The sequence below is a fragment of the Nothoprocta perdicaria genome, unplaced genomic scaffold (genome assembly GCF_003342845.1).
Source record: "Nothoprocta perdicaria isolate Ctin4 unplaced genomic scaffold, notPer1 scaffold_30, whole genome shotgun sequence".
NCBI lineage: Eukaryota > Metazoa > Chordata > Aves > Tinamiformes > Tinamidae > Nothoprocta > Nothoprocta perdicaria.
Genome location: NW_020455533.1, coordinates 2,068,168 through 2,091,584, shown reverse-complemented (window position 1 = coordinate 2,091,584; position 23,417 = coordinate 2,068,168). Strand labels below are relative to the sequence as shown.

Genomic DNA, 23,417 nt, shown 5'->3' with positions numbered 1-23,417 from the left:
CTGTGGCGGTGCCGCCTGCGCGGCCTCGCCGCTCCGGGGCCTTGGGCAGGGCCTCCCGGCCGCGGTGAGCCGGGGGCAGGGGCCGGCGCCGCCCCGGGGCGGCCGCGTGGCGGCAGCTCCCGCTGGGGAGCGTTTCCCGGTAGTCGGGGAGAAGGGGACGCTGCGTTTCCATGTCGGCGGCCTTTGTCAGGTGACTCGCTCGGAGCTGCGGTTGCTGCAGACCGGCCGGGAGCAGGAACCCTCCTGACGGCGCCTGCACCCGGAGGCCGAGCCCGGGTAGAGCAGCCGTGCGGTCTGGCTCCTCTTCCAAAGCTCTTTCTTGGAATGGGCTTAATCTGCAGCACGGCTTGAAAACAAGTGAGAAGGTGTAACTGGGTGATGGGGAAGGTTCGGGGGACACAGATAGCAGCACCTCTCCCCCCGTCCCATGGTAGTGCTTCATGGTAATCATCAAGGATGATGCAACCTTTTTTTTTTTTTCCTGCTTTTCTACCTATGGAGCAGTTTCTACAGACCGCAGACTTGCCTGGTCTCATGTCCTCTTTGTGATCAGAGCTGATGGCAGATGATTCAGAGGCTCATAAGTCTCTGGATATTAAATATGGAGTAACTTCTTCTAGCAAATTTCATTCCATTGCTGTTTCCAATGGCTAAGCTTGATTTAGGCCTTGAAGCAGAATGTTTAAATGTACTTTAACTGCAGAGGTTTTCCCTTGCTTGTCTTTTTCCTGTGATTTCTTGGTCATCTCCAAAGTAAAAGTCCAGTCCCTGGATTCTTATTCATGTCTCAGCCCTTAGTGGCATGGGATACCCAGTTGAAGATCATTTCCTTCTGTTTGGTTTATTTTCTAGCTTCTCTGGGGCATAAAAGAAGCTTTGGAGCTACTGTCTGTATTGTAGAGTAGTGCCTTGTGGTGTAAAACGTGTATTTCTATTAATGCCAGGGAGCTCAGTGAAGTTTGCGGCAATGCCCAGTGTGTATCCGGCTTCATCTGCAGGCTGGCACTTCTCCTGGTTTACTTCTGTAGGTAGCCTGTTGTCTTTGTTAGGTGGCAAAAATATTAAATGCCTTGTTAGTGATACCCATCTCCCTGCTCCCCACACAGCCTGCATCCCCCTGGCCTTCAGCTGGCAGGAAGAGCCTTAAGGGTTTTGGAAGGGCCAAGTTCAGCTGCGCTGTGGCCTCTGTGATGTGGATGTAGCAAGGGAAGGTAGCTCTTTCTTCAGAGGTAGATAAGGGCAGAGTGGAAAATGTTGCTGAAAAAGCAATTCTCATTCCCTAGTCCTCGCTGTTTTCTGTGTGGCTTCAAAATTGGGGGGGGGGGGGGGGAAGGTCAGAGAAAGAAAACTGTCTTGTTCACTTGATCACTTTTTTCTTCATTGATTCTTATCCATCTAACGGAGGTACCTCAGACCTTTCTAGAGATGAGCATAGCCATTTAGACTAAAATGCTTAGCTTGTGTTGATGCAGTAGCTTGTACTTTATTGGATGTGCTCCCCACAATTGAGGGCTCTTGTGTGTTGCTTGCAGCAAAAGGCAACTAAGCTTTTGTGATACTTCCTCAAACTTCAGGCATGTGGCTCAGGATGTGTGTGTGTGTCTGGTACTTGCTAGCAGCCAACTCAGGTACAAACTATTCATATAGGTCTGTGGTTGCTGCAGCAGGCTGGAAGGAAGGGGTAAGTTGATGAACTCGGGCTTTGCAAACTGGAAAGTAAATAAGAGCTTTGCAGTCTGCTCCAGCGCTACGTGGCCCTTGAGCTGAGCAAGGAACCTGCCTAAGCTGGGCATGTGGCAGGGGAGAGGGCACTTCCAAGGCTGCAGTGAGGGTTAAACAATGTTCCGCTGTTACCAGCTGTGCTCTAATACAGCAGTATCTGAAGTGGTTAGAGCAAATGGCAGTAACCATTGTGTTAGTAATGTCTTTTTTCCCAAAGCCCTAGTATGAATTCAGGAGACTGCAGCATTGGTGACAAGCTCTCTGTCATAGCCATCATTGAGCTATTGAATTAAATGGTGTTGTGATACTGGCAGTTACAGACTAGTCCTTGCACTGTCAGTTTCTTATGTTAGACCTCTTGTGGAGTAAAATTCACAGATACAGCAGAGATTTATTGACAGAAAATGCTTGCTTTACCATTGGAAATTTTCTAGAGTTTGTAGTTATTCAATTGTCTGGAAAATAGATCCACTTAGCCATGGATACTGCTGCAGTGTTATGGCTTTTGCCTTATGCTTCAATGAGCTTCTGGATTTCTTGCACTTTCAGTGGTTAATTATAGAGAGAGAGCTTTGTAAGAGATGCAGCCATGTTAATTAGCACAGGTAACTCTTCTGTTGGCAAGACTAAAATCGGGTTGTTTAGTTATTGTGCATGATTTGAATATTGGTGAGGTGCGCTGTCATAGAGGTGCTTTCTAACCGATGCTTCTGTCTCATAACCCGCTGCTCGTAGCAGGATTATCACCAGTGTTAGGTCAGGCTGCCCTTGGTTTTGCCTAGATGAGTGATGAAAGCCTCTACCAGGAGAGTTTCTACCACTTACCTGGACCTGATCAAAGCAAGGACAGTGTGACAGGGAACTGGGTTTTCCATAGGTAGAAGTGTATTATGGAGAACAAACAGAGATTATTGTCTGGGGCTTTGCTTGGAGGTCCTGCTTACAGAGCAAGAACCAGAGAAATAGCAGCTGAGAGAGAATGGAGAGAGGAAAAAGGGGTGTTCCAAAGCAGCAGTCAGTAAATTGCTCTTAAATTAGAACCTCTGCAAAGAGTCAAATTTTAATCTCTGCCTTTTATAGGTATGTATGTGGCTTCCAAGCCTGGGATGTATGGAGGTAATTGATGCCGAAGATGTGCTTTTGAGAACACTAGGGTGATGGGGTTAGTGTCCTGTTAGCTCTTTACCAAGACATTGAGTCGCAAGGTAGAGACCAGGAGCTTTCTGAACACGATAGATGAAAGGAACAAATACAAACAGCTGAACTTATTGAAGTTGCAACCTTGGCCATCCTGCTGCAGGAATTGCTGAGTACATAAAAAGTATTTGGCAAGACTTGAGAAGATGTAATTGAGATACAAGGTCACTGCTGAGTTGCTACCTGAAAACAAAATGCAAGTCTGGGAGAGCCTGGGAGGCCCTAGCAAGATGTTAGACTGTGCCTAAGTAGTAGTTGAATGGTGCCTTTCCCTGTAAGGAGCTAGCTCCTGGTGGGGACAGCATTAGGTTTCTGACAAGCACAGTATGAGTTGCTGGAGACACAAGGAGGGACTTGGGGGTTGTTTGGAGTGAAGCAGGTTTGGGACCTCTTGGAAGACAACTTACAGACTGACTGAACTTGCAGGCTGAAGAGAGCAGTTTAGAGAAGCCCCTCCCTGGTCGAGGGTAAGGAGTAGCTGCAGTAGTGAGGATTCATTACAGCTGCATGGCTGTAAGCAGTGAGTTTTAATGTGCGTGGTAAAATGGTGTGATGCTTGAAAAGGCAAATGAATGAGAGTTGTTTGAGTAGAGAAGGCCTGGGATGCTTCTCTTTAAGGAGAGGTGAGAGGAAGGGGGGCAATGGGGATGGGGGGGGAAAAAGGCTGTTTTCTTCACTTTTCTATGTCCTGGCAAGTTATTTTTACCTTGCAGAGCGCTCTGTTTGTGCTTTGCTTTGCTTATCTGAAGCTTCTCCTTGTTAGGGTTTTGTGGCTCTGCAGCTGGCTCATAGCCTATGATTCGGTGAGTGTGGGAAGGGTGTCTGGCTGTAGCCTGTGTGCTCCAAGGCTTTGCCCGCAGCTCTGGAAGGAGCGGCAGTACCTGCTGTCAGCGTGGTCATGCCTTGCCAGTCACCTGAAGCTTTTTCTTGTTGGATACTTCACACTGATTCTTGACCCACCAGTTCTGGAAGAGGAGGGAGAAGTTGATCATATTCTGTCTTGTGGCTTTGCTCTTTGACAAACAGAACAGTACTGGTGCTCATAGGCTCCCCATAGCCCATCTTTTCCCTGTTTGGGAGCCAGAAGCATTCTCCCTTACACATGTGTGTTTTGAAAAGCAGAATTGAAAAATGCCGTATAACCCTAGCTGAAAGTAGGATCGCTGCGATATTACAGTTTTAGGGAAGAAAGCTGACATAAGCTAAAGCATTTCTTGGAGAGCAGGGATTAATCACCTTCACAAAGAATATGAAGTGATGGTCTTGGTCTGAGAGGAAGCATGGTGCAGGCCTATAGGAATGGATTATATTAGGTTACTTACTGTGCTTTGTCTGCAGCAAGTTACAAACTACTAATTCAAATTTATGCACAGGTGAACAGAAGACTCTTACATCCTGTATATGAGTTAAAAAACAGACTGTACTGATGCTTTCAGGTCTATATGGCTAAGTTTGCATGTATTAATTGTGTTGTAGAGGCTCTGTGCTCTGAGCTATGGAGACTCAGTTTGAGCAAGTCTGGCAGCTTCATAAGAATAACTGACATGATGGTCTTTTCTTCCAGCCAACAACACAGCAATCTCCTCAGGATGAGCAGGAAAAACTCCTGGATGAAGCCATTCAGGCTGTGAAGGTGCAGTCTTTCCAGATGAAGCGATGCTTGGTAAGAATGTGGCTTTTCCAAACGCAGTGAAATTCTTTATCTGCTAGCAGCAAACCAGCAAGTCAATACTAATCTCCTCTGCTGTGAGGAAACTTAACCCTTTATGGATCTTTGTGGCAGAGGTTTTACAAAGAAAGTAGCTGCTCCATTGGAATGAACCATGAGTGCTCTTTTCATGTCACTTCCTGATATTTTTTGTTACCATAGTTGACGGGCTAAAGTGTAAAGGTGGCTCCCTACTTCACATGTTTGCACTAGAGTAAGCCTAAAGTGAAATTAAGCAGCCATTTGTCTTCAAGAAGTTACTGCTCTGAATTCATTTAGTGGGGAGTTATGTGATGTGAAGTGATTCCTGTCTGCCTCCAATGTGCTTATGCACTTCTCTTGTAGTCTTTTCTTTGTGTGAACCGAGACTGCGAGTTGTCAGCAGGATAGCCTGTCTGCTGCTGTACGATGTACTTTGTAGAGATAAGTTGTAGCTTGATGTATGGATTTTTCAGTGATGCAAAGTGTCAAAGGCTCCTGTTGGAGCCAAAAGCCAAATTTGAGTATTTGAAGCCAAAGAGCTTCAAACTGTAAGCAGTGCAGGTAAGCTAGTATGCTGCTTTCTTGAATTTGGGAAGGCTATTTTCATTTAGAGGACTACTTAAAATTATGGTGAAAAAAAATGAATTATTCTCATGTATTCTCATGTGCCTAGACTATTTTGCAGGCAAATACCAGTAGCAACAAAGTTAACTTCTCTTCTGATTCTAAATTGCAAAGAGATTTTCACTGCTGTGGCTGAGTGACAATTGTACTTTCTGTTAGGAAGGCTCTGGGAGTTTCTTCATTTTTTTCTTTTTAATGTTGAGTTGAACAAATATAAATAGACTAGAAATTTCTTAAACCTGTGGTACCATATAACTGTATGATCTTTTGTTATATACAGCCTAATAAGCTGGCTTTCAGGAAAGTGTTAGGTGAGGAGGAGAGGGGAAAAGAGAAGTCTTGCACTCATTCTTAGTGGCCCCCACATTTCTTCTCTGGAGGATGTAAGGGAGATGACCAGGTGAAAAAAAACTTGGTTCAATTTTATTTGCTGAATAAAATCAGTGGTGAGTGGGAGTTTCTGCATAAGCAAAGTCTTTGGGTGCTCTGTACCATTGTACTGCAGTTTGTGTCTGTAGCTCTAACTTTTTAAGCTAAAACTGTGTGTCATCTTACTATCTTCAGTTATAATGTCCCACTTAGGGTGAGCAATGTTGTGCAAGCCAGATGCTTCAATCAGAGTGGTGTGATTTAGTTCAACTTCCCTGATTGTTAATCCATGTGTGGTGTTTTTATTTTGTTTTTTAAAACTAGTTTATCTTGTAAAGCAAGTGTATTTTTGTAAAGATATTGTAGTTACCTAGCATTACTTATAGATTATTCCTTTTTTTTGCTTCTTCCCAAAGGACAAAAACAAGCTCATGGATGCTCTGAAACATGCTTCCAACATGCTTGGGGAGCTCCGGACTTCCATGTTATCTCCGAAGAGCTATTATGAGCTCTGTATCCTTTAAAGATTAGGGAAATGATTGAAATGATGTTGCACTTGGAGATTTTTTTCTGGGGGAGGGAGGAGAACAACAAAGCAACATCTCCTTGGTCTTTGGATATTTGCTAGAATTCTTCTGCTCGATATCTAGTTTTTTGGATGTACTGAATGAGAATATAAGTCAGTGTTTTAGTGTACTTATTGGTCCCTGTTGTGATATTTGAGGAAGATTTTGAGGTTCAGGGATAGAATGTGAATCTATTCAAATATTTCTTTCTATGGGTGTGCTGTTGGGTTAGTTCTCTGGACATACAGTATGTACTTTAGACACTCTGTACCATCACGCTTTGGTTGCTACTTTGTGGCTTTTAGCTTGTTTTCTTGTCCCTTTTAAGAAATAACTGACGGGGGTGAAACTGCATTTGGAGTGATGATTACTTTCTAAGTACTACCTATTTGTGCCTGGTTTCAAAACCTGGGCTTATATTTGAAGCAGAATCTTTTTTCCTTGGTGTGAGTGAATAAATTGTGGGCTCAGTCTGTAGACACCGTGACTTAAAATCCTTAACCAAGAGGAAGACATGGCCATTTCTGATGAACTACACTACCTGGAAGTTTACCTGACAGATGAATTTGCCAAAGGAAGGAAAGTGGCAGACCTTTATGAGCTAGTACAGTATGCTGGAAATATTATTCCAAGACTGTAAGTGTGTATATTTTTTAAGCGGGTTTCTTTGCAAGTTGGTGAATACTGACCGGACTCGGAGTCTGATGATGGTTGATTCTGCCTTCTTGCATGATAGTGAGACTTCATTTTGTAATTGTAAATAAAATCTCTGCATATCTTGAGTGGAGTCTTATGAAACTTATGAGATTTGGCGCAAGAACGCAGCTGTAGATATCAGCTTTCATTCTATAATGTTCTGGGTTTTTTTGTCTTCATTTTACCAAAGAAGATTGAAGCACTTCAGCTCTTGCTCTAATAGGAGGCATTAAAAGCTGACTAAATGTCTAAACAAATAATGGGGCCTAGATGATAATTAATTTCTTCCCATGGTCTGGTAATAGTCAGAATATGAGAAGTGGGCAGTTGCCTTCAAATGTGCTATTGTATTATTATGTTACAATACAAATGTGTTATTTGATTCTGCCTTTTGCAGATATCTCCTGATAACAGTAGGTGTTGTCTATGTCAAGTCATTTCCGCAGTCCAGGAAAGATATCTTGAAAGACCTGGTGGAGATGTGCCGTGGAGTACAGCATCCTCTGAGGGGCCTGTTTCTTCGAAACTATCTCCTGCAGTGTACCAGAAACATCTTGCCAGATGAAGGCGAACAAACAGAGTAAGAAAAAACAGCCTGAAATTTTAAGATAATTGTTTTCTAGAGAGTCCTTTTTTTTTCTGTATTACTTCAGGTTTGAAAGAAGTAGATTTGTGGGTTAAAGTCAGAACTCCTTAGACTTGACCAGTGTTTTGTATTCAGACTGTGAAGTTTCTCTTCCAATACTAAGATTCTTTATGCTCATTGTATATAGTGAGGATGAGAACCTTCCTTAAACCCAATTTAGCTCTTAAACCCAACCCCTACTATGCACTTTCCCGTACCCCTTTTTCAATTCCTAAAAATTGAATGTCTACAAATGGATAAAGAAGCATATCTTTGGAAGCTCTTCTTGTTCCCCTAACCTGTTCTCAATTTCAGTGAAGAAACTACTGGAGACATCAGTGATTCCATGGATTTTGTGCTGCTGAATTTTGCTGAGATGAACAAACTTTGGGTGCGGATGCAACACCAGGGCCATAGTCGGGACAGAGAGAAAAGGGAGCGAGAAAGGCAGGAACTGAGAATCCTTGTAGGAACAAACCTGGTTCGCCTCAGTCAGTTGGAAGGTGTTAATGTGGAGCGATATAAGCAGGTAGGATATCTGTACTTCTTTTCCCATTTGTTTATAGCCAATAAAACCTGTTTAGAGTTTAAAGTGAGCAGCTCAGGAAGTGTTAAAAGCTGAATAATTCTGGTGCTTCTAGAACCCCTCTTCACCTGAGGAATTTTTAAATGTTAATGAAGCTGCCTAAAGTGTTGAGGCTGAAGATATTACCTCCTGCAAATGTCTGCAGCATTTACTTGGACTTTTATTATTTTCTGCCCTGATCAACACTATTACTTATCTTTAAACTGACTAGCTTTTTTTGTTTGTGTGTGTACAGTGTACTGTGATAACTTTACAGTTTGAATCAACTTGCACTTCCCGAAGCCAATTGATAGTTAAGACAAATATTCAGAAATCTGAACTGTCTCCTGTAAGCTCCCGTAATGCTGAAATGGTTTTGAGCAGTGTCCCTGAGACCCTGAGCAGTGGCACATGCTGTAAAGTTAGTGTTCCAGGTGTCTTAGTGCCTGCAACCAGCAAAAGTTTCTGAAGGCTGGAGCTGCTGAGCTTGAGGACTATTAATCAGAAAGTCTTTATGTAATATGAAAAATACTAGCATATTGCTTTATTGAATTCAAGGCGTGTGACAATATAAACATAGTGAATCTATGCAAGATTTCTTTCTATTCCAGATTGTTTTACCTGGAATACTGGAGCAGGTTGTAAATTGTAGAGATGCTTTAGCTCAGGAGTACCTCATGGAATGCATCATACAGGTAAGCTGCTCAGATTTAAATGCAGAGATGCTTTTGAGCACTGGGATCCTTGCTCTCCTTTGCTTCTAGTCAGACTCAGGCTGCTCTCACCTCTTCCTCATAGGAGAAACTGGAGGATTTCTTCAATATATCTCCCGTACATTGACTTGACCCACACTGTTTTTCACTAGGTGGGCAGGGTGAATGCATCCGTTATGCCCTCCTGTTGCAGAAGCTTGTAAGCTCTCTGAGTAGCTGGGACTGCAGTGTAAACTGTGAGTAATAGCTAGCTGAAGCATCAAGTTAACCGTTTGTCTTGCATCTCTTGGTTCATACACTTACCAGTCAAAGTTAGCCAGGGAGCCCTGAAAGCTCTGACAGGCTGTATTTATGTGGCTGTCTGCGTTACCATGACTCTTGCATTTTACTACTATGTAACAATGGACAAATTTAATGTATAAATTAATAACTATTGATCTAAAACTTTAGGTTTTCCCAGATGAATTTCATCTCCAAACCCTGAACCCGTTTCTCAGAGCCTGTGCTGAGCTGCACCAAAATGTGAATGTGAAAAATATAATAATTGCTTTAATTGATAGGTGAGTGACCAAGGGGGTGGAAATTGACTGCACAAAGCAATCAATATCTTTTTAGTGTTGGAAGCTTTATTTTTTAATAGTATTTAACTTCACTATTTCCCTGTATTTTTGTCATTATAGCTTAAGCTGAAGAATGATTGCTATTTTTTCAGTAGTTTGTGCTGTCTGGATTCTGCTTTTACAACTATCAGTGGATTCTGCTTCAAGGACTGATGAAATTTGTTTCCTAACTTAATCTGCTTACAAGCTGTTTAGGTTTGAATTTCATGTTTCAGAGCAAAAGCAACAATTGTGATCTGTTCTGGCAACCATATGTCATAGGTATATTGTATGAACTTGAATTATAGTAATGGCTAATCATGTATCTAGGGTAGTTTATCTTTTGATTTTAATTGGAGAACATAACGTGTGCCTTCATAGAAGAACAAGAAGCTAATTGGAAGTGAAGTATTTAATTATTAGTTCATTACCAGCTTCATGCCAGTTCTCCCAAAAGATTCTGTTCCTCACGGAGGTCCTATTGAAAACTGCTAATGTTAAATAGGGATATTAGGGTGAAATCTTACCTTCTTTTTTCCTGCTGGTTTAATGATTTGTATCTGGGCAGTAAAACTAGGCTGACTGAGCTCTGCTTTCTGTATTGCTAGGTTAGCTTTATTTGCACATCGTGAAGATGGACCAGGCATCCCAGCAGATATCAAACTTTTTGACATCTTTTCGCAGCAGGTTGCTACTGTTATACAGGTATGTAGGGTATTTTTGCATGCAACTCTTTTGTCCTTTTTTTTTCTGTCTTTCAAAATTATGGGTTTGTTTTGTGTGTGGTTTTTTTTAAATAACTTGGTACTTCCTTAAATTTCAGTCTCGCCAAGATATGCCCTCAGAGGATGTGGTATCTTTGCAAGTTTCTCTCATTAACTTGGCAATGAAATGCTACCCAGATCGTGTTGACTATGTTGATAAGGTGTTGGAAACAACTGTGGAAATATTCAATAAACTTAATCTGGAGCAGTAAGTAAATGCATCTTGCGTTCTTTCTGAAGCCGTTGTTAATATTTTGACCTTAAGATCTTGACTAGTCTGCTGTAAAGTGTGTCTCCTTGCTGCCTTGCAAAGTATGATGAAATGTGAGATTATTGCTTTTGGACTGAGCTCCAGGAGACTATGATAGGTGACGGTGGGAAGGGCCTGATTAACCTAGACATTACTCTGTGCATAAATCTTGCTGAGGGCTATACAGGTATGTACACAATGTGTACGCCCAGCTCTGTGTAGTCATTATTCATTCCGTAGAGCAAGAGGCAGTTTTCATTTTGTTCTGTTGGCAGCTGAAGTCTCTGCTTCTGATGTCTGCAACTGTACACACATCCTAGAAAGCAAGACGTGATTTGTTTGATACTGTATTTCCTATCTGGAAGCAAGTAGTTTAGGTGTTATGGTGTTTATCAGTTGGTGCTGAGGCAGGCTTTTCTTCTAAATATGCGTGAGCAAGTAATCAATAACTTGTTTTGCATATATTTTTGTCTAGTATTGCAACAAGCAGTGCTGTTTCAAAGGAGCTGACGAGACTTCTGAAAATTCCTGTTGATACTTACAACAATATTCTGACAGTTTTGAAACTAAAACACTTCCACCCCCTCTTTGAGTACTTTGATTATGAATCCAGGAAGAGCATGAGTTGTTATGTGCTTAGCAACGTATTGGATTATAACACAGAAATTGTGTCTCAAGAACAGGTATGATGCAAGTCAGTTTCTGTAGTGATTTTAGATGTCTTAAATACTGTTTGAGGACTTGAAAGCAAACACCAAATGACCTCATGTAAGATATGCTCTGCGTTTCCTCCTATCCCTGCCTCTATCTTATGAGCACAGGCTATATCCCACTTGATTCCTCTGCCCTTGTCCTTAAATATTTTTCACGTGTATCTTGCCAAATCTCATACCAGAGGCTATTTTTTCTTAACGTTGGCAAAGACATGGGATTTCTCTAAAGCTAGGCCTATTGCCTTAAGTCTGGATGGGTCTTTTGAAATAAGAGTTGCCTTTGTACAGCCATTCTGTTCCCACTGTGCTAAGAGGACCCTTCTTTGGGGAGTGAAGCAACTAAGTTCTAAAACATCAGCAACTAGTGAATTTCTAGTGTTCTGTCAGTACTACAAATTTTTTAGGAAGATTTTCATAATGGCTCATAACCTAGGCTCATATATGCTGATCCAGTTTAAACTGAGCTTATGTTGCCTTTCTTTAACAGGTTGATGCTATCATGAATTTGGTATCCACCCTGATCCAGGATCAACCAGATCAGCCTGCCGAAGACCCTGATCCTGAGGACTTTGCTGATGAGCAAAGTCTTGTGGGAAGATTTATTCATCTCTTGCGTTCAGATGATCCTGACCAACAGTATCTGGTATGGGATCGGTGTTCCTGAATAATGCCATGCAAAATATCTTTTTTTTTTTTATTACTTGCTGTAAAAGGATTTAATATATTTGGGAGTTGGGCCATCACTGTTAATTCTAGAATTATCTAGAATGCTAATTCTAGAAACTGCAGAACTCCACGGGTTTGAAGGCAGCCTGGAGATGCTGGATTGGAGATTGCTTAAACCAAACCACTCCTTTGAACCAAACAACTCAGAAGCTTGGATAGGCACTCCTGAGTGATCATCCGCAGTGTGCCTGGGAAATGAAGCTGACTGTCCATTTTTACTTCTTAAATTGCAGTGATATCAGACCGCATAAATGGGGGACAAGCATGAGGCAGACCAGCATAGCACATTAAACACAGCTCTGTGTGGTATTTTTGTTAAATGCAAGCTCAGGCAACTTAGGTTCTGGCTAGTGCAGCGGGATGAGTCTGTAGTTAACATAGTACTGTTAATGTTGCTAATACCTATGTGTTAAGCAGCTGTGGGGGAATTTTAGATAAAAGGCAAAGTTACAGATTGTATAGACATTTAAATCAAATAGTCCCTAAATATGTTGTCATTTATCTGACACTAACTCAGTCTTTGTTCCTGTATTTAGAATGTGGATTATTATGGCTGCAAGTGCCATGCCTCTTTTTGCAGAATTCTGAGCTGTTTATCCTTCTCTTTTAGATCTTGAACACTGCTCGGAAACACTTTGGTGCGGGTGGGAACCAGCGTATTCGTTTTACGCTGCCACCGTTGGTTTTTGCGGCGTATCAGCTTGCTTTTCGCTACAAGGAGAACTCCAAAGTGGTGAGCTGAGTTCAAGTTATCTCTTATTTGCTTCCTTTTTGCTTTCCTGGGACACCTTTGATCTTGCAACCACTAACAGTGTACAAAGACTTGATGACTAAGTAAGGAGACTGACTTCTCTTAAAGCAGATGTAAAGGATTCTTATATTGAGAAGGATTTTTATCACTTGAGGAATGATGAAGCAGAAACTGGCCAGTGCCTTTTGCTTGATAGGCTGGCCCATTGCATGTCTCTTTCAATGCAGGCCATAGGACTAGGATATTGTGGATGATGGCTTGAAACTGATTTAAGTCCAGGTACCACTTCACGAGCCTCTATATCTGTAGCTTAGCCTTGGTACTACTTCCCAAAGCAAATGTTTCTGTTCTGCTACTTTATATAGCAGTTGCAGAAGTGCATATGCAAAAACAAAAAAAATTGTTCTCTGTGGGCAGTGCAATGCTTTCTGATGAGTTACCTTAAAAGTGTATTTTCTCCTTATTGTAGTGATATATAGCAAGGAGGTAAATTAGAAAATTATTTTTAATTAATCCTTTAGAGTGAGTGTTCAGAACTCTTCTGGTTAATCCTCCAACAAATTGACTTTTTTCATTATTTTTTATTTTATTCTTCTACAACTCTGCTTGTTAGGCTCTTGCTCATTTGTGTTCAAGCATGGTTCTGGTAACTGCAGCTCAGTGTGGACATCTGAGAAAGGTTTCCGTGAGTTAGTAGGGAAAAACAGATGACCTTTCCATAAACGGAAGTAGAAGTACTTTGTGAAGACTGCTGAAGTTGGCAGAAAACTTGCAAGGGTACTCGTGGCCAGCCCCTTCTGCCCCAATGAACGACTGGGGTAGCATGCAAAATATGAGATTGGAGCATGAAACAACTTTTACTATAACGTGGGATTTCTTTATAGCAATAGACTTGAAGTTTGGGCTTTTTTTCTCCAGGATGACAAATGGGAAAAGAAATGCCAGAAGATCTTCTCGTTTGCTCATCAAACCATCAGTGCTCTGATCAAAGCAGAACTGGCAGAGCTGCCTCTCCGGCTCTTCCTTCAAGGAGCACTGGCTGCAGGAGAAATTGGATTTGAGAATCATGAAACTGTGGCATATGAATTCATGTCCCAGGTGAGAATGTCCCATCACTATAGTCATTTTTGCGTCTTAAATCTGGCTTGTTTCAGCTTATTCAGCTGTCTAGTGGGATTAAAAATCTGAAATGATTGACAGTTAATGCTAGTGGGTAGAAATTCCTGATCTTCATTCTTGCTTCCCAGACCACTATGGAATTTAAGCTCCTTTGCTACTGATTTGAATACTCAGCCTGACAACATGTGGTATGTTGCCTCCTACTCCGTCTGTTCACTGGAGGAATGTAGCTTTCCCAACATAAAATATTCCTTTATTCTGAGATCTTTTCCCAACTCCTCTTGTCTGGCCGATATTTTCTTGACCACAAGCGCTTTTCAAAGGGTGTCTGAAACTTGCAGTGTTCACATCTGTCATGATGGACTTTGCTAATAAAAGCTTTATAAATTATGTTCTGAAATCCCACTTAACCTATAGTTTCGTTTGTATTTAAGCTTTACTGGTTTCAAGCACTTCCTTAGGAACCCCTTTCATCAGATATCTAACCAGTGTATTTCATATTTTGTGTTACCCAGGTTTCAGGTATTGTTATAATCTTTCTTCTAATACTGCTACAAATGCACACTCTTCAGCTGAGTCTCTGATAACCCTGTGGCTTTTTTCCACTGTCTTGTACCAGCTGGCTGTGGTACTACTCTGGAGGCCAAATAGCATAACAGTTGCATACCTTGTGTTAGATGCCCAGTCCAGCATAGTCATGTGGATTCTTTCAAGGCTCTTCATCCACTCAGCAGCAGTGCAAATATTCTCATTGCTGACCTAATACAACTTCTGCCGTACAGCTTTTGTCACTTTAAGACACAAATCCATTTAAAGGACTATTTTGGCTATTTAAAGTTATTTTATTTAAATAGATGCTGAATGAGGAAAGCTTCATTCTTCAGATAACATGTTAAGGAGTAATTCTTCAAGCGGTTATAACCAAACATACCTTTTGCAGAATTTTTTTCAGTCTATGTCTTTAACCTCATTCTAACAGTGTCTATGAAATCTCTTCTGCCTGAATTATGTAATGATTATAACACTGCAGGCACTTTGTCACTAGCAACTATGTTGTTTTTTTCTAATGTTGCTTTAAAGTGGTGATTAAGACTCTTGTCTCTTCCCTTGAGTAGGCCTTCTCTCTGTATGAAGATGAAATCAGTGATTCAAAAGCACAGCTGGCTGCAATCACCTTGATAATTGGGACCTTTGAAAGGATGAAGTGCTTCAGTGAGGAGAACCATGAACCTTTGAGGACTCAGTGTGCACTGGCAGCTTCTAAGCTACTTAAGAAGCCAGACCAGTGTCGGGCTGTGAGCACTTGTGCCCATCTGTTTTGGTCTGGCCGGAACACTGACAAGAATGGAGAAGAGGTAAGAAGATTAAAGCCACAACGGCGTGATGCGGATCCTACCTCAACCACACCAGGGCCTCCCTTCTGAAGTGCTGATGACTGTAGCATAGGCTTGACTGGAATTTACTTTAGTATGAAGCTTCTAGATCTCACTGCTGTAGAAGCTATGTAAATGCTTCTGTAAGTGGAAAAGCTCAAGTTGAAAAGCGGATGCACTGTGCGAGCTTTTGCAACAGTCAGCTAGCTTGCCTCTCAAAGTCCAGTCTGTTCCTTTAACTGCATCTTGCACGTGGCTGCAAGCTCGCTGTGTTGCACTTCAAATTCAAGGTAGAAGTTGTAGAAGTCAAAAGCAGATCATACGGTCTGCAGGGCTTCTCAAACAAATGGCTTGTATCTATAAAGAGCAGTTAACTTTGCTTCTGAGTGCATTTGTGTATTTGTTATTTAAAAAATGGAACTTAAAAGGCTTCTAACAACTCTGTTTATATTACTACCTGATTTGAGCATAAAACTTAGCCAAACAGGTAACAGCCAGGAACGGTAAGCTTTTAATGAGAGCCTTATGAACAGCTTGTGTAGTTTTGTGCTCTCTCTTTCTGTGGCAGATGACCAGGAAATGCATGTGCGTACAAGGTGAAGTGATATTGGACTCAAAGGTGGGTTTTTTTCTTCATTTCTTGTAACCCAATTTTTCTTCCTTCTAGCTTCATGGGGGAAAACGAGTGATGGAATGCCTGAAAAAGGCCTTAAAGATAGCAAATCAATGCATGGACCCTTCTCTGCAAGTCCAGCTCTTCATAGAAATTCTGAATAGATACATCTATTTTTATGAAAAAGAAAATGAGGCGGTGAGTGAAAAATATTGTATCTTCTCTTAACTAAAAAGCATTTCTTGAAGCTTTTCATTCTCATTTATACGGTGATTATGTGCATTTGACTTGGTCTGCTGTCCCTCATGAGAGGTACAAATTCTGGCAATATGGACAGTCGGTTGAAAGAAAAACACTGTATATTTCCTTGCTATGAAGGAATGAAAAGGAAAAAGTATTGAAAGGAAAAAGTATTTGCAGTCTAGTTCTGAACTTAATTTATGAGTTGGATACCTGAATATTTTTAACAAAGCCATGTTATACTCGAAGGCTTACAGCTTTCTAGTTTTAGAAGTACATAATTTTCTTTACCTTATTATGCATGTAGTTGTTATAACTGTTTAAGGTCACAAATGATTAGTGTAAGCTTTAATTTCCAAAAATTAGCAGGACTTCCCATGTACCAGTTCAAGGTCTGCATGTGAATTTTTCAACTAAAATACGTAAGGTGACAAGTAGCAGACTTGTTTAAAAACAAAACAGAAAAATCTGCATGATCAAGTACAGATGCACATTTTTGCTTGATCAGGAGCAAATGTTAATGAACACCCTGTGGTGACAATCTCTAAAGAGACTCTAGGGATTTGCTAATATCTTCAAAGCTCTACTGTAGCAGGAAGCCAGTTCAGTTGCTGCAGTGTAGGAGATGCCGTCTGATAGCAATTAAAATTAAATTTGAGTTACAAAACACTTAGCAGATTTGTAAGAATAATTTCTGGATACAGTGGTGGTCTACAACATGTTTTAAGAGGGTGTTTTATATAATTCTCATCTTGGCAGCATAGGCAGCTGTGCCATTCTTGGATCTAGTCATTTTTTAAGGACAATTTGTACTATCAATCTGATGTTGATCTTGACTGTCTAAAAGAAATCTATTATTAGAGTATACAGGAAAAAAGTGCCTTATTCGTTCAAAGTTTTTTATATATCGAATCGTTGGAGAGAAATGGTTTAGTTGCAAAGCTGTTGGGCTAGTAAGTAACATATAAACTCTTTTGGGAGTATGAGAGTTGCTTTCAAAAAATTTCTGAAGTGGGTATTGTGCCCCCTGTGAGGACCAGAGAAAGCAGAACCTAGAGTCTTGCCAGTCATCCTGCTGAGAACTAGTGCTGGTAGTTCAGAGACAAGTCTGTTAACAAGTGTTTGTGTACGTGTACAGTGGTCTTGTTGACACCTTTGGTTCTGTGTGTGTACCTTCTATAGGTGACAATTCAGGTTTTGAATCAGCTCATACAGAAGATTAGAGAAGATCTCCCAAACCTTGAGTCTACTGAAGAAACAGAACAAATTAACAAACATTTTCACAACACACTGGAGCACTTGCGTCTGAGGAGGGAATCGCCAGAATCTGAGGGGCCAATTTATGAAGGTCTTGTCCTTTAAAGAAGACATACACTGTACTTGTTTCTTTTCGTTTACATACCATATGTTTTTTTAAGATAGATTCATAGATTGTGCCTTTCAGAAATGTCAAGTTAAATTAACGTTCATGTGTTCAGTCTGGCACTTCAAACACTTGTGTTGAGTACCCTAACAAATGTAAAAGGTTGGACCAGCGACTACAGGTTTCATCAGCTAGCATGACTGAACTTTTCTTTGAATTCATGTGACATGATAGGGCCCTTCAGTTCTGATTTCTTTTCTGTCTGTTCACTGTTGCTTCAGTAGCACTAGTTTTAATCTGGCAGTGACTGTCATGTGAAACTGCCAGACTTCTATGGAGCATCAGATTTTTGGAATTATTGTATGTCAGATTCCGCTTGTGCTTTTTTTTAATGCAAGTTAAGACTAAGTGTAATATTTTTCCCTAAAACTAGAATATATTAATGCATGTTTGGAGAATTTTAAACTACCATGTTCAAAACAGAAGTTATATTTTGCATATTAAGGCTCTGTGACACTCAGTGAGGGCCAGTATTGTGCACAGGGCATATTTATCAAGATAATTTTGTTCCAGATAGAGAAATTGCAATCTATATAGAATATGTATAACCTTCATTACTGTAAATTTAGGGGAAAATCCATTACACGAGTTTATTCAATATCATGATTTTGCACCAGTGAAACAATAAAATTGCTATTAACATCGTTTGTTTCTTGTCTTTTCAAAGGCCAGTGTTGAATCTAGTACCACCTTGTCATTAAAAGCAAAGCAACTTATGCCTTGAAGGGACAGAAGCAAGACATAGTTAACTCCCAAGCTGGGAGGCTCATAGTTCTAATGTGTAGGTATAATCACTCAAAACTAACATACATCCTCTCAGCGTATTTGGAAGAACGTTCATGTGTCAGAATGTTTTTCTGATGTACTTGGTGATGGAGAATCTTACCAGACTTTAGGTGTGTGTTAGACAAATGGCAACAAAGGTCTAGAACCTGGAGTACAACAATTGTCAGTGACAGCTGGTGTGAAGACCGAGTGGGCTTGTAAACTAGCACTAATTGCTGGCGACTTAATTCATGTGTCTCAGAAATTTAAATTAAGGCAAAACGGACTTGAACTTGCTCCTTGAGTTGACAGCTGTTACGTTATCCTTCTTTGCGTGATGAAACGGTGGAGATTGTTGGGGATACCTAATAACTTAGTGCTCACCAGCTGGTTTTGAAGAGGCAAGTCTTATTCTGTGATTTGGAGAGTACACAACCAATTAGGCTGTTCTTCTACTTGATAGATCTATATCTTATAAGTGCAGTCTTTTCACAAGAAAGGAAATAAAACTTGGAAAAATTCAAAGGTGGGTAGCAAGCGTGATCAATGGCTTCAGTTTAAAACATGTTAGTTTAAGCTAGGAGTGCTTGGTTCAGGATGTCCAGAGAAGTCAGGAAGTATGGAAAGATCTGTTGACTTGCTCCTTTCAGCATAGGAGCTACTGTTAAATGAAGCCAAATATGCATGGGAAAAAGGTAGCCTGTCAAATGACTGAAGTGATGTGTTTCTTTGTGTCTTAAAGCTACACAGTTAAGACTCTTGCACAGCTCTGAATCACTTTTATTGAAATTTTACATAGTAAATTTCAAAATAATATGTAAATTCTAAGATCAACTATGTGAACATGCATTTTGGCTGTGGTGATGGCTGTGGTTCAATAGCTATCACCCCTCTTGCCAGCAAAGGGGAGCACCTCAAACCACAGAAGATGCTTGTGAGGCTGAGGACAAAGTTCTTGCTGTTGGTGTTGAAATGATCACCTCTTGTGTGGGGTGAATCTAGACAGCAGTCAAGGTCTAGCTGTGTGAATCTCTTGTGGCAGAGGCAGGAGAGTAGAAAACAGAATAAGCAACCAAGTAGTGTGTGGTGGGTGTTTTTTGTTAGTTTTTGCCACTTGTGGTGCAAGATCATTTTAACAGACTTGGGGTCATATTATTTGTGAGGTCTCATGTTACAGTGGGACTCCAAACACTTGGAGTAATATTGTCTGTTAAACTATCCAGTACGGGATGGGTAGCTCTAGTAGGTGGGCAAAAAAAACACATTTGTACTGGTTATATTTGTGAAATCTAACTTTGTCATGATTGTTCTTTTTGGCACTCTTTCGGGTGATGGTGTGCTAGACTTCAACTGTTGGTGGCATTACCCCCTCCCCCGAACTGACAAATAATGGACTTGATTCCTTGTGATTTCTCTAGCAACATGAGTCAACTTTATGCTCCTACTGAAAGATGCATTTTTTCTTGAAATGTGGTTTTTTTTCCGTGTGTGTGTATGTGTGTGTATATATATGTATTTACATCAAAACATGAGGATGAATTTTGGCTTTTCCTGGACACAGGAGTTTTATAAAAGCGCTTCTAAAGCTAATGTGGCACAGTGGATACAGAACAGGATTAATGGCTGAATTCACCCACAGGAGCCAAAATGAAGCCTCATAAAGTGAGTAGTGTACACACTGCCCATGGCAAGCTGCTCTAATGATCATCAGGAGTGTATATGGAGCCCAGCACACACCAAACACACAAACAATAATTGCTAATGACTTTGCAACTCTTTTATCCCGGGAAAGTCTAAATTTATTTGTCATAATGTTGGCAGTGTCCCCTCTGCTCATGGTGTTGCATGTACTTTCTCTGGTTTTGAATAAAGTGTTTCTGCGTGGTTTGGGCTTGACATCCACCTGAAGTGCTGGAAGGTCTTGACTGACATTTGTATTTAATGACTTGCTACCAAGCTTATGCAGGCTAAACTTCAAAGCCTGGGGTTTAGGGAGAGAAAGGCTGTTTGCTCTCTCTTCATGTTTGTGTGTGTTAGCAGATTTTACAAAAAATATGTTATGTTCCCTTTTCTTCCCCTGGAAATTCACTTCACAGTCGTCTTGACCAGGTGGTAGATTCTCACTTCTGAAGGAGGTGCGCTTCCTGATGTTGAGGTAGATACTTACATTAAAGTACGTAACAGTAACGAAAGGTGTGAAGAATTCAATAGTAGATGCGATCATTAAGAAATACCAGTTATAGAAAAACTCTGCATGACATTCTCCTTCAGGGAGGATGCTTTTTTGGGCAATGTGCTCCCAGCTGAGGATGGCTGGACCATAGAGAAGAAAAGCAGCAATCCATACAGTGACCATCTTCAATATTGCACTTCTGGTCATCCCTTTCTGAGCCCTGTAATTCACCTGAGAGGGAGAAGTTGTCGTGTATGTTAGTACTGTGTCAATGACATAGTTCCTTGGGGATCTTAGAAGGTAGCCCCCTTTTATTTTTGACAGTTGACAATACTACCTTGGCATGAGGGTGAGGGTTATACTAAGCAGTACTAGCACTAAAGAAAAGGTCTTTCTGCACTGTCTGTTCCAACAGACATTGGAATTTGAGAACTTTAATCAGATCTTAAAAGCTAGAAAACAAAGGCTTTTCCAAAGCAAATACCACTGCACTTCCTATAACCAGCTGTCACTATTTACATATTCTTAAATGAGCTGTTGCCTGTTTTTAGAACATTTAAAAAATATGGCCCCTCAAAATGTATATACATATTTTAAATTAAATGACTTAAACCTTTTATAATCTGAGTTCACTGAATAACCATGCAAAATCTTCCACTTTGTATAGAGACAGCTTACAATGCATAACTTATAATATGAAAATATGAAAATAATGTGAAAAACACCAAAAATACAGATAATAATTTCATTTGTTTATGGTCTCCTTTGTTTCATTCTTTTATTCAACATATATTTGTAATTGAGACTTATAGATGGAGTGTTGTGGTTTGCAAAATAGAGGGAGAGTAATAAATTGCCTTGTTTATAAAGTAGAGGATCTAAGGTATAAAACAGGTTAGAGGTATTTGTGAGTAGCTGTGAGTCAATGAGGTATGTGAGTAATAAAATTGAGTAGAATCACAACGGAACACTGCCCGATTCCCTGGTTGATTGAAGAGTACTTGTATAAGGAACCAGAATCTGTCTTTGTAGCTACAGCAGCAAGCACTGTGAACTTTTGTTTCTGAAGCAACAAATACTATCTTTCATTTGAGAAAGGGACCTGGGCTAGTTGAGTTTTAGGTGTGAACTTACGTGATGTGTTGGAACATAAGTCTCAACCCCAAATTCTCTGTTTAAGGTTCATTTCATTCAATAGTATTCTGGTAGAATTCCCCGTGCAGCTGAGATCCCTGTGTATTTTTTTCCCCTGAATCATGAAAAATGATTCACGATCGTGATTATGAATGTAGGAAGATAAAGGCTTTCACTAATGTAGAGGACAATTTAGAACACTTCTGTTTTAGAACACTTTTGTGTTTATACTGCCTGAACATAATAGGCGGCTTCTCTACTCTTGGTTTGGGAATAAGTTTTATTCATTTGAAACATTTGAAAGTGACTGAACTTCATCTAGTAACTAGTTTCCCTGTTTCTGAAATTATCAAATCTATATATTTGTACTATGTGTATAGTCATCAGAGTTTGGATTGTGAAGATAAATTTGTCGCTAATAACAATACCTAGAAAATAAAAGCATTAAATAAAGCTTAAGAATTAATCTGGTCATTTCTCCCTCTTGAAAAAGACTTTAACACAGACATAAGTGAGCTCAGAGCCTCTTTCTTTTTTTTAGGTTTCTTTCTTTTTAGGTTTGCTAAAAACCTATTACTGCCTCTTGGGGTGATTTGTACTGAATACAATAAATGCTTACAAGAAATGTAGGTAGAGCAGGGCTATGAAGAACAACCAAGCGTGGTGTGTATAAAACAAGACTTATGGCAGCAGATAAAACATGTTATTTCAACAGGATCTAAAATACTTAAGAGGCTGTATGAGCCTCTTAATGAAGTTAGTGAACTTAATGAAGTTAGTGGGGGGACGGGAGAGATGTGAGGGGTCCCATCTAATTCTCTTTTGATGGCTAATGTGCTGCATGACCAAGGCAAGGCTCTTTCTGCAGCTGTTGAAGGGAAATAACATTTCCTTCTTTTGAAGGATGATACTGACTGGTCTGCCACTTCTGCGCCATTTACATCTGACAAGGACATAAATACACCCACCTCCCTTTGCCTTACTTCCAGCATGGACCAAATGCCTCTCAAACAAGGGAACTCTTTCCAGTGTGAAAGGAGGGGCAAGTGTTTCTAGTTCTGCCAGACTCCTTTGCTTCTGGAAACACTTCCATGATCAAAGGGAGCAGCTGGATCTCCTGCAACTCCTGGGTTGTCACAAAGCCCGTGTGGGAGCCAGGTGCCCTCAGAAGCAGGACCTTGTGCTAAGGAGCCCCTTGGAGCTGCTGCAGCCCCTGGGGGCTGCCCCTGGCTCCCTGCTCTGCTCTCCCTGGCCCCGCGCCAGCCTTACCGCCCTGGTGACCGAGACGAAGCGGTCAAAGCTGATGAGGACGATGTTGAAGACGGAGGCGGTGCACACCAGGTAGTCCACCACGAGCCACAGCTTGCAGAGGCCCCGGCCGAGCCTCCACTCTCCCGTCAGCACGTAGGGGATGTAGAGCGGGATGCAGAAGCCGCCTGCGGGCAGAGCGGGGCCGTAAGGAGCGCGGCGTCGCGCCCGCCGCCCCCCGCCCGCGGCACTCACCCACCAGCAGGTCGGCGAGGGCCAGGTTCAGGAAGAAGAAGTTGCCCTGCGTGCGGAGACTCCGCTCCACCGCGAACGCCAGCACCACCAGGGCATTGCCCAGCACTGTGGCCAGCACCAGCAGCCCCATGAGCGCCGCCAGCAGCGCCGCGGCGCCCACCGAGAAGGGCCCGGCCGCAGCGCACGGGCTGCCCGCCGCCCGCGGGCTGCCGGACTCGTTGAGCCACGGCCCGTCCTGGCCCATGGCTGCCTCCCCGCTGCCGCCCGGCCCGGCTCGGCTCTGCCGCCGCGGGCGGCGGGAGCGGCGGCCCCGGCGGCAAAACTTCCCCAGCCCCGCCCCGAGTCCCGCCCCTGCCGGGCCGCGCGCTCCTCGCGCCAGCGCGGCCGTGAGGCGACAGGGAACGCTCGCAACGGCCGCCCGCGCGCCCCTAACGGCCGCTGTGCAGCCTCCTAACGGCCCTCGCGCCTCCAACGGCCGCTCTGCAGCCTCCTAACGGCCCTCGT

The 23,417-nt window shown here is 41.8% G+C and overlaps 2 protein-coding genes across 2 annotated transcripts; one reads left to right on the top strand and one right to left on the bottom strand.

Annotated features, from left to right (window-relative positions):
* Positions 1–341: 341 nt before the first annotated feature.
* On the top strand, positions 342–19,117 carry VPS35 (VPS35, retromer complex component). Its single transcript, XM_026042363.1, has 17 exons — positions 342–357; positions 4,484–4,582; positions 6,019–6,115; positions 6,681–6,804; positions 7,262–7,444; positions 7,805–8,018; positions 8,666–8,749; positions 9,218–9,327; positions 9,975–10,071; positions 10,190–10,338; positions 10,856–11,063; positions 11,581–11,736; positions 12,430–12,552; positions 13,489–13,668; positions 14,805–15,044; positions 15,730–15,873; positions 17,098–19,117. Exons 2-17 carry the CDS (start codon positions 4,568–4,570, stop codon positions 17,275–17,277), a joined length of 2,304 nt encoding a protein of 767 aa, XP_025898148.1. The 5' UTR covers positions 342–357; positions 4,484–4,567; the 3' UTR covers positions 17,278–19,117.
* Positions 19,118–19,619: 502 nt separating this feature from the next.
* On the bottom strand, positions 19,620–23,157 carry LOC112949907 (histamine H3 receptor-like). The gene is made up of 3 exons (XM_026042364.1): positions 22,914–23,157; positions 22,680–22,846; positions 19,620–20,507 (listed from the first exon to the last, which is right to left on the bottom strand). Exons 1-3 carry the CDS (start codon positions 23,155–23,157, stop codon positions 19,620–19,622), a joined length of 1,299 nt encoding a protein of 432 aa, XP_025898149.1.
* Positions 23,158–23,417: the final 260 nt, after the last annotated feature.

Excerpts from the sequence above, each read along its gene's own strand:
- VPS35 (XM_026042363.1), top strand. Across the intron at positions 10,072-10,189 it reads AGGTTGCTACTGTTATACAG|TCTCGCCAAGATATGCCCTC; the intron begins GTATGTAGGGTA and ends CTTAAATTTCAG. Across the intron at positions 13,669-14,804 it reads CATATGAATTCATGTCCCAG|GCCTTCTCTCTGTATGAAGA; the intron begins GTGAGAATGTCC and ends TCCCTTGAGTAG.
- LOC112949907 (XM_026042364.1), bottom strand. The coding sequence starts at position 23,157 with ATGGGCCAGGACGGGCCGTGGCTCAACGAGTCCGGCAGCCCGCGGGCG. Across the intron at positions 22,847-22,913 it reads CCTCGCCGACCTGCTGGTGG|GCGGCTTCTGCATCCCGCTC; the intron begins GTGAGTGCCGCG and ends CTCTGCCCGCAG. Across the intron at positions 20,508-22,679 it reads TCGTCTCGGTCACCAGGGCG|GTGAATTACAGGGCTCAGAA; the intron begins GTAAGGCTGGCG and ends TCTCCCTCTCAG.